The sequence below is a fragment of the Ammodytes marinus genome (genome assembly GCF_949987685.1).
Source record: "Ammodytes marinus genome assembly, chromosome: 13".
NCBI lineage: Eukaryota > Metazoa > Chordata > Actinopteri > Uranoscopiformes > Ammodytidae > Ammodytes > Ammodytes marinus.
The window spans coordinates 17,918,793-17,931,244 of record NC_137217.1 but is presented as its reverse complement, the minus strand read 5'-3'; the positions used below and the strand labels follow the sequence as shown (position 1 = coordinate 17,931,244).

General features: G+C 41.7%; 1 protein-coding gene across 5 annotated transcripts in view; it reads left to right on the top strand.

Annotated features, from left to right (window-relative positions):
• The window catches only part of kif13a (kinesin family member 13A), a 50,806-nt gene that overhangs the window by 14,050 nt on the left and 24,304 nt on the right, over positions 1 to 12,452 (top strand). For all 5 annotated transcript variants that reach the window (XM_080039739.1, XM_080039738.1, XM_080039737.1 and 2 more), the window contains exons 4-19: positions 102 to 162; positions 1,075 to 1,167; positions 1,946 to 2,126; positions 4,867 to 4,954; positions 5,494 to 5,628; positions 5,757 to 5,869; positions 6,039 to 6,150; positions 7,476 to 7,688; positions 7,820 to 7,930; positions 8,360 to 8,494; positions 9,615 to 9,745; positions 10,246 to 10,332; positions 10,429 to 10,604; positions 10,945 to 11,164; positions 11,911 to 12,073; positions 12,233 to 12,376. In XM_080039739.1, the coding sequence (XP_079895865.1) occupies positions 102 to 162; positions 1,075 to 1,167; positions 1,946 to 2,126; positions 4,867 to 4,954; positions 5,494 to 5,628; positions 5,757 to 5,869; positions 6,039 to 6,150; positions 7,476 to 7,688; positions 7,820 to 7,930; positions 8,360 to 8,494; positions 9,615 to 9,745; positions 10,246 to 10,332; positions 10,429 to 10,604; positions 10,945 to 11,164; positions 11,911 to 12,073; positions 12,233 to 12,376 (2,163 nt within the window). The remainder of the gene's footprint in view (positions 1 to 101; positions 163 to 1,074; positions 1,168 to 1,945; positions 2,127 to 4,866; positions 4,955 to 5,493; positions 5,629 to 5,756; positions 5,870 to 6,038; positions 6,151 to 7,475; positions 7,689 to 7,819; positions 7,931 to 8,359; positions 8,495 to 9,614; positions 9,746 to 10,245; positions 10,333 to 10,428; positions 10,605 to 10,944; positions 11,165 to 11,910; positions 12,074 to 12,232; positions 12,377 to 12,452) is intronic.

The following is a 12,452-nucleotide window of genomic DNA, read 5'->3' as shown; positions in this document are numbered from 1 at the left end:
ATATCAGGTTATGTTTCACTGTACGTGCTTGGGCAAGTGTGAAGATAGTGGTGTTTGTGTGTGTGGGTCTTTTTACAATCCCTGTGCTGTCTCCTCTGCAGGTGTTCGCTTTTGACCACTGTTTCTGGTCCATGGATGAGTCCAATGTTCCCAAATATGCTGGTGAGTCATAACGAAAAAGAAGCTGAATACTGATCCTTTACTCATCCCCAAAGAACTCAAATCATGTCCCATTGTAAAGACCTGCTGAGCTTTGTGCGGCTGGGAAACTCCCAATTTGATGAAAGGCTTTTATATGAATCAGAAAATCATGGTGCGGTCATTACACTAATTTGACTACATTCAAACATGCAATGGAGGGACCTGTTTTTGTATTTTTGGGTTATGTGCGCCATGAACCTGAACACCTGATATATCATATTATGCTCATGTAACCATCTACCACTGTTATACTCCTTATCTATCCACCCACACGGTGAATTAATTGTCTCCAGCCAGCATTCATTCACCTATGAGTGCCGGCGCACATAATAGCTGGCACCTACAGTTGTTTTCTTTTGTAATGAAAGCTGCACATATTTTGCAACGTCTATAGAAAGGAGGTTATCTACTGCCCTGGTTATCTACTGAGGCTGATTAACATAATCATTGTCAATATTTTTCTTGCCATATCATTCTCATTTTGTGATGGAAATGCGATGCTTACATCAGCTTTGTGTTGAACCGCCGAGGCAATCTGTCCAGTGAAGGGGGTTGCCTCAAGGGCCCCGGACCGACTCTTTATTTAGCTCATTAAACAGCTGTCCCGTTCAGCAGGAGCTACAACAGCCAGCAACATAAGAGATTTTTCCACACAGCACCAACAATATCCACACAACCAGACAGGAATCTGTCACCCTTACACCCGTCTTACTCTTCATTGTTTCCTGCTCTGTAGCCCTTTGGCGATACATTTATCTTTTTCATTTCACTACACTCATTAAATAATACAAACCAGACAAGAGTTCTAATATGCCCCAATGGTTTATCTGTTTACCCTAATCTCTATGCTGATTGATGGTCTTTGTCTGGCAGGTCAAGAGGTCGTGTTCAAGTGCCTTGGAGAGGGAATACTTGAAAATGCATTCCAGGGATATAATGCCTGCATATTTGCCTATGGACAAACAGGTATCTGAAAATCCAGATAAAATCAGTCACATATCTTCTTTTCTTCTTTTTTTTTCGTTGTTTTTCTTAATCCATTCCATTTTTGAAGGATGTATAAATAATACATTTCATGTCCAGATGTGTCCTTAAAAAGTTTAAAGGACAGGAAGACTTTGCGATCACACTGGTGATTCACTTAAGCCATATCCTTCCCGTTCCTGAATCAAATCAGCTACTTTAACCCACTTCCTGTTTTAGAGGGAAACACTTTGTAAAGAGACACACCTTCTGTAAAAGTGTGAATAGAAGAGCACAGATGTGTTTGACGTACCTTGTGCATGTGTGTTAAATGATTTAACTACATTTTCTCAAAGGCTTTGCATGCTAAGTAAGGCGGTAACCGATACACATTATACCAGATTAACATCTGCATGTTACTTTGACATGCATTTGTTAGCTTGCTTATGATAGCATTTAGCCCAAAATACCAGCTTAATGTAGTTTGATTTGATTTGATAATCTCTAATGTGAAAAACAGCATCATCCAATAAATGCATAGGTATAAATAAGGAGGAATACAAAGCATACGGAAATAGACTCATAGTATTTTTTTTAAACAGGTAGAGTGATAGTTATTAGGCTACGTGAATAGGGTAGCCATTTTATCTTTTTCTAAAATCAAACAGGTTGTGCCCCTAATTATTGACTCCAATTACATTTTGTATGTGTTACTGAAGCACTGCACTATATAAACTTTTATGTTTGACAATCCTGTTTGACTCTTAAAATGTCCAACCAGGTTCAGGCAAGTCCTTTTCCATGATGGGTAACGGGGAGCAGCCGGGTCTTATCCCTCGACTCTGCTGCTCGCTGTTCGAGAGGGTCCACAGAGAAGAGAACGAGGGCCATACCTTTAAGGTGGAGGTGTCCTTCATGGAGATCTACAATGAGAAGGTCCGCGACCTGCTCGATCCCAAAGGGTGAGTTGGATTTGCTGTATTTTGACTGACCTACGGCCGGGTAGCAGATTAGTGAGGAGATATTAACTGATTTTGATACAAAGTGATTTTGACAACAAGCATTCTCCAAAATGGCTGAATTCACCTTAAAGAGCTCTGTTGTGTCTAGTAGCCTGAATGGGGGGGCGGGGGGGGGGGTGATGCTATCAGGAAGCTCAACCCAGTCATTTCCTGCAGAACAGCGTTGTCGTCATCTGACACTGCTGCATTCTTCCCCCGCATGGTCTGATGTGGGTTGGCAGATAGACTGCAGGGGAGAGCGAGCTGTCAAAGAGTGTGTTTCAGGGGACATCTGTTAGTGAAGCTTGGATCAGGAGAGCGGCCAGAACAGCCTGTGAGCCCAGGCCCAGAGAAGGACTACAGAGGCGGCCTCTGTCTGCTGCAGATGTCTGCAGATGCAGCCAGAAGCATTTCGATAGGCTGCTTCCTCTCGCTTATACAACAAGCCTTTACACTCATGTGATCATCCCGTTGGTTTTCTTCCGTAACTTTAGGGGTTAAACATGGTGGTATAGGCACGAAAAAGGGTGCAAATGGGATCCTTATTCACACTATGAGTTGATGACTGACCATGGTCGTTTCAGTGGTTGCATCCTCAATGGGAAGTAGATGACTAGAGTGGAAGCACGGAACTTTGCTAACCTCAGTCGTTAAATTACTAATCTACAGGATTTGTCCTCACCACATTGCAGGCAGCCGGGTGACAGTGAGTTTCAGTTTACCCACCTGCACAATCTTGCCGAACAACAAAGCCAACAGTGAATTGATCTACTAACAAGTATCTGTGTTGTCAAAGTCTGATAAAGATGTTCTGTCCTTGGAGGGGCGCTCGTGGTGTAGTGGTTAGAGCATCATTTCATAGAGTTTCTCTGCATGTCATTCCCCTCCCTACCCCATTTAATTTGTCTCTCTACACTGTCAATAAAGCCTTGAAAATGCAAAAAAATAACCTTTATGTAAAAAAAAGATTATCCCTTTTTCTCATACACCTCCATTTTTGTCCAAAGAACACACATCCTAAATATGCAAAAGACAAACCAGTAAATTTTCAATATGCTGTAATCTGGTGGACATTTTTAAGAATGATGAATTATTAGGCACAATAATGCATTGTTTGTGTTGGTTTCTTTTAATGAGATTTGTTGAAAATAGCCTTGTCCATTAAAAAAATGCAGAATCTTCTTTTACGATGATTCGTTTCATATGAGAGCTTGGCATCAAACTCCTGTTAACATTTTATTGCAGTTGTAGTGCATCATCTTGATGAAGAGTTAATGATTTCAATAGTGCATGCCAGCCATTCCTTAATTTCCACAAGAAGTAAAGTTATGTACAAATAACAAGTATTTGATACCCTACCATACACTATTGAAGTTATTCTGTAAGGCAAGGCAAGGCAAGTTTATTTATATAGCACAATTCAGACACAAGGCCACTCAAAGTGCTTTACAGGGGCAAGATTAGAATACATAAAACACATTATAAAACATTTAAAAGCGATTAAAAGAAGCAAATAAAAATAAAAAAAATAAAAACATGAAAACTGGATTTAATAAAAGAAGCAAATAGAATGAAAATTGCAGGTTAAAATGGAAACAAAAAAGTCTTCAGACTCGATTTAAAAGAACTGAGAGTTGCAGCACACCTCAAGTTCTCTGGGAGTTTGTTCCAGATTGTTGGTGCATAAAAACTAAAAGCTGCTTCTCCTCGTTTAGTCCTAACTCTAGGGACTGTAAGTAGACCTGTCCCAGACGACCTAAGGGCTCTGGACGGTTCATAACTTATCAGCATATCAGTAATGTATTTTGGCCCTAAACCATTTAGTGCTTTATAAACCAACATCAGTATTTTGAAATCAATTCTTTGAGTGACTGGAAGCCAGTGTAAAGACCTCAGAACTGGGGTAATGTGATCCACTTTTTTGGTCCTAGTGAGGACTCGAGCAGCAGCGTTCTGAATTAGCTGAAGCTGTCTGATAGATTTTTTTGGAAGGCCAGCAAGGACACTGTTACAGTAGTCAAGTCTACTAAAGATAAATGCATGGACAAGTTTTTCTAAGTCTTGCTGAGACATAAGCCCTTTAATTCTTGATATGTTTTTTAGGTGGTAGTAGGCTGATTTATTAATTGATTTTATGTGTTTCTTGAAATTCAAGTCGGAGTCTACAACAACACCAAGATTTCTGGCTTGGGGTGTGGCTTCTAACATAACGGATGTAAGCTGTGCGCTGACTTTTAATTGTTCATCTTTGGCACCAAAGACAATTACTTCAGTTTTATCGTTGTTTAATTGAAGGAAATTTTGGCACATCCAATCATTGATTTGTTCAATGCACTTACTCAGTGCCTGTATCGGACTGCAGTCTCCTGGTGATATGGTTATGTAAATTTGTGTGTCGTCTGCATAATTATGGTAGCATAATTTGTTCTTATTCATAATCTGAGCTAGTGGGAGCATATAGATGTTAAATAGAAGAGGGCCAAGAATGGAACCTTGGGGGACCCCGCATTCAATATTTGTCCGCTCAGATGTGAAATTGCCTATTGTCCTGTAATAGCATGCAGTGGAGCTGCCATGTGTGCTAAGAGGTCCTACTTTCTTTCTGTACATGTGTCCCTCATTGGAAGCAATACAAATTCCTCCCTTTTTCCCTTCTCTATTACTTTCACTCATTCTGTTGCTTTCTCTTGTTTTTTTGAAGGAGCCGACAATCCCTGAAAGTTCGGGAACACAAAGTCCTGGGTCCATACGTGGATGGTCTTTCGCAGCTGGCTGTGACCAACTTTGAGGTGTGTCTTTCACCCGTCATCACGAAGGCTAAATCCACCCTGTTTCACTGACCAAAGGCCTCATACTTCACATAGACACAATGTATAGCATTTAGCAGAATAAATACTTTCATATCACATTCCCAGTGTTCAAGCCCCATTCGAAATAGCCATTTAGTTTTAAAATCCTTCCCAAGTGCAGGAACTCTTAATGACGCATATTCCTGATGTGGTAACATAGTCATGGGGCTTTTCATTTAGTTTATGTGCCAATCCTTGGCAGGGTCTTCCTTAATTAAGTTTAAACATCTCCACCCTGTTCCTCTGTTCTGCCTGATATCAGTCCAGAGGATTGCCAACCACAACCGGCCTCTGACGCAGCTCACTCACATGGCACACAGCCACCATGTGAATGCCGTCTGACTTTACTGTTATGTATCCAACGATCCATATGCCAGTTTTGTCTTAAATGCGTTTCGAGTGTTGTCCAACTTTCATAAAAAACTATTTTTTTAAAAGTAACTCTCTCTCTCTTTCTTTCTCTCTATTTCTCTCTTTAGGACATCGAGGTGTTAATGTCTGAGGGGAACAAATCTCGCACAGTTGCAGCCACCAACATGAATGAGGAGAGCAGTCGATCACACGCCGTCTTCAGTATCATTGTCACACAAACACTGTTTGATCTGCAGTCTGGGGTCAGTCTTTTCACTCGTCCCTATAACCAATTTCTACTTGATTTCACTGAAACTAATGACCTCATTCGGGTTTACCCAATAAATGCTTTTGTCTTATAACGGGTCTTACCGTTTGTGATTTTGAACAGAACTCAGGGGAGAAAGTGAGCAAGTTGAGTCTGGTTGACCTGGCAGGAAGTGAGCGGGTGTCCAAGACTGGAGCTGCTGGAGAGAGACTCAAGGAGGGCAGCAATATTAACAAGTGGGGCTATATCTTTGCATAGGAAAAGGCACACAAGCTAACGTATGGAGGCTCATAAATAATGTGTGTGTGTGTTTGTGCGTGTCTGCGTTTGTGTGTGTGTTTGTGCGTGTCTGCATGTGTGTGTTTGTGCGTGTCTGCATGTGTGTGTGCGTGTGTATGGTCGTAGGTCTCTCACCACGTTAGGCTGTGTGATTTCGGCTCTGGCTGATCAGTCGGCGGGGAAAGGGAAGGCCAAGTTTGTGCCATACAGAGACTCGGTGCTCACCTGGCTGCTGAAGGTATTCACTCAAAACATTACACGTATTATATACCCTGCCTTTCTGTGTTGGGGTGTTTAGAATGATATTTATTTTGTGAAGCTTCAATGATCAGAGTCTTTGCACCATGCATGTAAACTACATGCAACTAAGCAGCTACTGTATGCTTCGTTGAGTGGACCAATGAAAACACAAGATACATTTGCCTTTTTTATTTTTATATTTATTTTATTTTACTTTTAATTTAATTTTAATATATATTTTATTATAATTTTCTGTTTCATTTAAAAAAAAAACTTAATGACTTAATTTGTGTCCTTATTAACCCATTGATGCCTATGGCAATCTAGGATGCATGTCCTTAATGCCTGAGGGTTTTCTGAAAAAATAGTACGAATTGTCAACGTCTACCAAGACCTTAATATCTAAGCCTGTGTAGCACATAGAAACATGAAATAAAATACATTTAAAAGTTAAGGTTCACAGGTTTTATTTAAACATGCTCCCTTAGCGCTTACAAACCAACACATTTTTCAAAAAATCGTCAAAATTAGATGGGGGAGAAAAAATAATAATAATTAATATAAGGTATTTAAAAATAATGTGCTAAATGAGGTTATAATCCTGCTTCCTTTTAGCATGATAGTAGTGCCTGAGTGTGCAGTGGAGGGATACAAATAGACAGATATAGGAAGGAGAAGATAGCTTTATTTTATTATTTAGTTCAGTTATCACTGGCACCATACATCTGACTTCCCTGTACAACTGGAACGCAGACTGACTCCTGCTGTCGGGAGCCGATCAGCTGGTCCACTTAACTATCGCCTGGCTGGGCTGAATTTGAGTTGGAGCAGCAAAACATAGCCTAAATTCATAAATATTGTTAATAAATAGATGCAATGTGTTGTGTGATTTTCGTCAGTAGCCTATAGCAGACCTAGATTCTGCGCTCCGAACACCACTTCTGTAATACACTATCGCTGACACAGCTGGCGTATTTTTTTAAATTATTTTTTATTTTATTTTTTTTGATTGGCGTGATTTTCATCAAACCACACAACATTTGGTTGGTCACGTGGTCTTAAAAAATCAACAAAAACCACCTCATGTGTATTTGAACCAATGACGGTGCATTCTATGTTGCGAACGCCATGAAAATTAGATAAAGTAACAATGCTGCGCTACGCAGCATCAGGCAGGAGATACAATGTGGCGCGCAGCAGCCGTCATCAATGGGTTAAGATGGTGCATGTGTTTGTTTGTGTATGATGTTAAAAAACATATTGTGAAAAAAAAAGAAAAAGCAATGCTTCGTTGCCACTTGTTTTGTTTTTTCGTTTCTTCAGGACAACCTTGGCGGAAACAGCAAGACGGCCATGATAGCCACGGTGAGCCCAGCAGCCGATAACTACGAGGAGACTCTGTCCACGCTGCGCTACGCCGATAGAGCCAAGAGGATCATCAACCACGCCGTGGTGAATGAAGACCCCAACGCTCGCATCATCAGGGAGCTGCGGGAGGAGGTGGAGAAGCTCAAAATTCAGCTCTCTCAGGCAGAGGTGAGAGGGCAGGGGTTCAGATGGAGCAGAACAGGAAAAATCTAAATCCTGTCTGAATATAGGCTGTCTACCACTAAGATGATCCCCGTTTGATTTACTGATTGTTGTTTTTTTCCCTTCTTCTCCATCAGTCCATGAAGGCTCCTGAGCTGAAGGAGAAGCTGCACGAGTCGGAGAAACTCATCCAGGAGATGACGGTCACTTGGGAGGAGAAACTAAGAAAGACAGAGGAGATTGCCACTGTAAGCACGCCGCACATAACAGCCATACACTCATTTACAATAACCCCTTTATTCTACCTCGACAGTTTAACATGTGTTAGCCGTCAGCCGCTCAGCAAAGGTTTAAAATGAAATGAAACATACAAATATAATGTCATAAATATATTTAAAAAAAATATATAATATATATAAGAGAATACTGCTCCAAGTTCTCCAATAAATAAAATACTTGTCAAATAAAAGTACAAGTTCCACACCGCAATCAAAACAAGCCTGTACATTCAGCAAATTAATTTACGCCATATTAATGCTATTTACGACCATTACGTATCAAGTGCCTGTATTGTGACGGCTTGGTACGAATAAAATATGTGTATTGTTACATCCCTGATAGCTACGGTGACACTGCCAAAAATAAACTAAACTAAACTGAAAATGTTCTGTGTACAGGAGCGTCAGAAGCAGCTGGAGAGCATGGGCATCTCTCTGGAGACATCAGGGATTAAAGTGGGTGAAGACAAGTGTTTCCTGGTCAATCTGAATGCAGACCCTGCCCTGAACGAGCTGCTGGTCTACTACCTGAAGGTAAAACACCTTTTTCTACAACGGGATAATCACTACACACGTCACCCTGCTGCCTTATGAATTTGTATGCCTCTGTGCAAAAGCCTGGCACATTATGCTTTCGGGTTGTTCATCCATCCATCCATCTCTCCGTGTAGGCCAAGTTTGCACAAATGTCAACTTCACATCCAGGATAAACTGATTAGATTTTGGAGGTCAAATGTCAAGGTCACTTTGACCTCAACTCTTGTGAGCACAATATTTCAAGAATGCCTTGAGGGATTTTTGTGAAATGTAGCACAAACTTACACTTACACTCGATTGTGAACTGATTAGATTTTGGAGGTCAAAGGCTACTGCAACCTGACATTAGTGTGCCATATTGTAGCTTCTTAGGAGTTTTACCTTATTTAAAGCATTGTCTTTTACCAGAAAATGCTTTTATAGGCTTTGTTAAGCATGTGGACACGTGCTTTCATTGCTCTAGTCTAGAACATTTATTCTTAAATTCCATACGTGGTGACATTTTGAATGCTGTAACTTAGGTCACAAAAAAAGAACATCTCATGACGTTTTTCCAGAGGCCAAAAAAGTTCTCTTAATAATCACCAAGTTTATTTTTGTATACAGCATATATGTTGAAGCGATCCTCGGAGTTCAGTAAGAGCGAGTCTGGACTTTGCAAAGCACTGAAAGTAAAACAACTGAGCGGATAGCTTGGGAGTTCTAACAGCAGAGGCATGTGAGAATGCAGCCTGTGCGGCTCTCAGAGTAACAGGCCTTTGTCTGGGCTCTGCAGGCCAGCCTGGCATATCAGTGTGGAATGAGTGAAATGGGTTAGGTCGCTACAGTGTAGGACATCCTCTTGAAGCTGGGATGTTTGTTTAAACAACGCCCACTCTGCAGTGAGAGAGACACAAGTTTTTTTCGCTAAGGCCTGGCTTTGCCTTGGTTTTCACTATTTCGTTAAGTGAAAGTCACTGAGTTTGATGTCTTCTTTGCAAATGACAATACCCCTGTGCAAATTGTTTGTCAACTCTCCGCTTTAGGACATGGAAGTTGGAGCGAGATTATTATTACTTATTGTTATTTTCAGATCTGTGGTCATAGTTTCCTTGATCTGTCCTCCACCTGTGTGTAGGAACACTCTCGTGTGGGCGCAGACACGTCTCAGGACATCCAGCTGTGTGGGATCGGCATCCAGCCGGAGCACTGCGTCCTGGAGCTCTGCCCGGACGGAGATGTCACCCTGATACCAATAGAGAACGCCAGGTGACTTTCTGTACATCGGCCTCTGACATACTCTCTGTCAGTCAGTCAGTCAGTCAGTCAGTCTCTCTGTTTGTGTGTATCGTTCTCTGTTGTCTGTCTCTTCATGGATGACTAGACCTCAATGTTTCATATGACCTCACCGCCCAGGAATCTATGATTTGAGCTCCGCTCTTTGATATCAGAGCCACGTCTCTCTCTCTCTGTCTCTCTCTCTCTCTATCTCTATCTCTATCTCTATCTCTATCTCTATCTCTATCTCTATCTCTATCTCTATCTCTATCTCTATCTCTATCTCTATCTCTATCTCTATCTCTCTATTTCTTCTCTCTCTCTATCTCTCTCTATCTATCTCTCTCCTCACTCTCTCTATCTATCCATCTCGTTATCTCTCCCTCGATCGATTGTTCCTTTCTCAATGAATTTTCCTCGTCTAAAGGTAACGATTATGGTTCCATCCGACATCTTTGTTAATGAAACCTGATTTCCTCTATTTTCTGCAGGACCTGTGTGAACGGAACAATGATCGACTGCTTGGTGCACCTGTGGCACGGAGATCGTATCTTGTGGGGAAACAATCACTTTTTCAGGTAGAAAGACTAGAGTGTGTGTTGCGCAGATTCAAATGTGTGAGAAAAAATAAATGTTGTATATGTGGCTGATTGGAAAATCTTTTTTCTCCCTAGGATTAATCTACCCAATCGGAAGCGGCGGGACCGCTTAAAGGAGCTGGAGAGAGCTTCTCCCAGAGAGAGCTTCGTGGAGGCGGATGTGGAGACCGCCAGCGAGGCCTCTTCTGAGCAGGACTACAGCTATGAGTTTGCCCAGATGGAGGTCATAATGAAGACTCTGGGGAACAATGGTAAGATTAGGATAATCAACCTTTTGCAATCTACAGTATCCTTTTGGTAGGCCCTCTCTAGTCCAATCAACAGACAAAATAGTCAGCTGATTGCTGCAGTACACTTGTGTTTTTCTCATAATTTTGTGTTACCTTGGGGATTTCTTTTTTTTATTAAGGCATAATTTTTATTTATTTATTTTTTACTGGCGGAAACGGGCTTCCATATGTATTTCTTTTCAGCTACAGTGTTGCTGTTTGGTTGATTTGGTCATGTTCCTTTCTTGGAGAAGCTTTTCAACCTATTTCTGCTCCTGTAATAATACTATTGAAATGTGTTGTTTTTCTCATGCGTGTGTAGACCCTATGCAGAACGTGGTCCAGGTGCTGGAGAAGCAGTACCTGGAGGAGAAACGGACAGCTCTGGAGGAGCAGAGGATGATGTATGAAAGAGAGCTGGAGTCGCTACGGCAACAGCTGTCTCCCGAGAAGACGCCACAGCACTACCGCAGCAGCAGTGACCGCCTTACGTTCCCCACGCACACACCACACAGCAAGCTGCGCCTGTGGACAGAGGAGCGGTTAGTGGAGTGCACTCACACACGCACACACGCACACAGACACACACACAGACACACACACACACACACACACACACACACACACACACACACACACACACACACACACACACACACAGGAATGACAAGCTGAGCTATGCAGTCATTTCAGTCGATCACCTCTAACTATGTATCATTTGGAAATAAGAGTATATTGTCTTAAAGTATGTTTCACCAGAATATCCTCAGTTATTTAAGGACTATGCTATGCTAATTGACAGAAAGTGGCGCTGGTAATGTTAATGTTTTGGTACACTGTGGCATTCAAACATACAGAATAGTGTCCATGGCGGCATGTGCTACTGTAAGCTGGATTCAGCCTCAGCTTTATGTACATCACTGAGAGAAACCAGCACATCACTCTACCCATCATTTCAGCAGTGAGAGGGTGTTAGTATGATTGACAGCTAACTAGATTTAGCCATTATCATCTGAACTGACGTATCTTTTTTATTTTACTGATTTTATTTTATTTTTTTCCATTTGATGTGCACTGCAGCAGCTGTCATTTTTGCAAATACCAGAAAGCAGTGATTTTATGTTTTTTTATATATTTGATTTTCAAGTCCAAGTTTGGTCATTCAGTAACTTCCTCCTCAACCCTGTATATGTTTTGCACCAGCTGTTTAGATGACAGGTCTTCATTTCAATTCTCTCTCTCTCTCTCTCTCTCTCTCTCTCTGTATGTATGTGTGTGCGTGTGTCAGGGATGAGCTTTTCCGTCAGAGCCTTTCCCGACTCAGGGAGCAGGTCTTAAAAGCCAACACCTTGGTGCGAGAAGCCAACTTTTTGGCGGAGGAGATGAACAAACTGACAGACTATCAGGTCACCCTTCAGATTCCTGCAGCCAACCTCAGTGCCAACCGCAAGGTCAGACCTCAATCACGCACCGGCCCCACGCCACCTCACCAGAGGATATACTGTAGTATCTCATTGGTACAGATGTTACTGTTGTCTTTGTTAGCAAAGGTGTGAATAGATACTGAACTATAATAATGGCCTTAGATCTGTTAACCTGTTTTTATATAGCGTGGAGCGATAGTGAGTGAGCCGGCCATCCAGGTGCGGAGAAAAGGGAAGGGGACCCAAGTGTGGACCATTGAGAAGCTGGAAAACAAACTTGTGGATATGCGAGACCACTACAGGGACTGGAAGGAAGGCACAGAGGAGATGGTGAGAAAACAGAGGATCAGGAATGGAAGAAAACCGTGAAAAATATCCAGAAAAGGAATTGGATTATTCAGGGTGT